Raw genomic sequence first — 319 nt, 5'->3', positions numbered from 1 at the left:
CCCACGGGTGGCCCGGGGAAGGGGACCAGCCGCCTCCCCGACATCCCAGGGTGCCGGATTTCACACCGGCCTTGCAGTGCCAGCGGCTGGGTGACACGGTGGAGATGGAGATGGCCACCATGCTGGTTCACGCAGCAAGGCCCCCGCGCCCGCGCCGCCATCGCCATCACCAACAACAACGAGCTCCGTGAGTGGCTCCCGCGTCCCCCTCCTCAGCGCAGGAATCCGGGGAGAGACCCAGCCCTGACCGCCCTCCCGTTCCCCACGTCTCTTTCTCCTGCCCCCCAGGTCGCAAGCAGAAGAAAACTTAAAGGCCCCC

At 68.0% G+C, this 319-nt stretch overlaps 1 protein-coding gene across 1 annotated transcript in view; it reads left to right on the top strand.

Annotated features, from left to right (window-relative positions):
- LOC104514819 (tropomodulin-4-like) overlaps positions 1 to 311 on the top strand; it is a gene marked incomplete at its 5' end in the record, with an annotated part of 1,690 nt that extends 1,379 nt beyond the window's left edge. The window contains 3 exon segments of the mRNA XM_010158600.1: positions 78 to 124; positions 126 to 187; positions 289 to 311. Coding sequence (XP_010156902.1) covers positions 78 to 124; positions 126 to 187; positions 289 to 311 — 132 coding nt within the window.
- Positions 312 to 319: the final 8 nt, after the last annotated feature.

Source organism: Eurypyga helias, unplaced genomic scaffold, assembly GCF_000690775.1.
Source record: "Eurypyga helias isolate BGI_N326 unplaced genomic scaffold, ASM69077v1 scaffold33020, whole genome shotgun sequence".
In the NCBI taxonomy this organism is placed as follows: Eukaryota; Metazoa; Chordata; class Aves; order Eurypygiformes; family Eurypygidae; genus Eurypyga; species Eurypyga helias.
The sequence above is the reverse complement of the archived record's forward strand: the minus strand, read 5'-3'. Positions and strand labels throughout refer to the sequence as shown.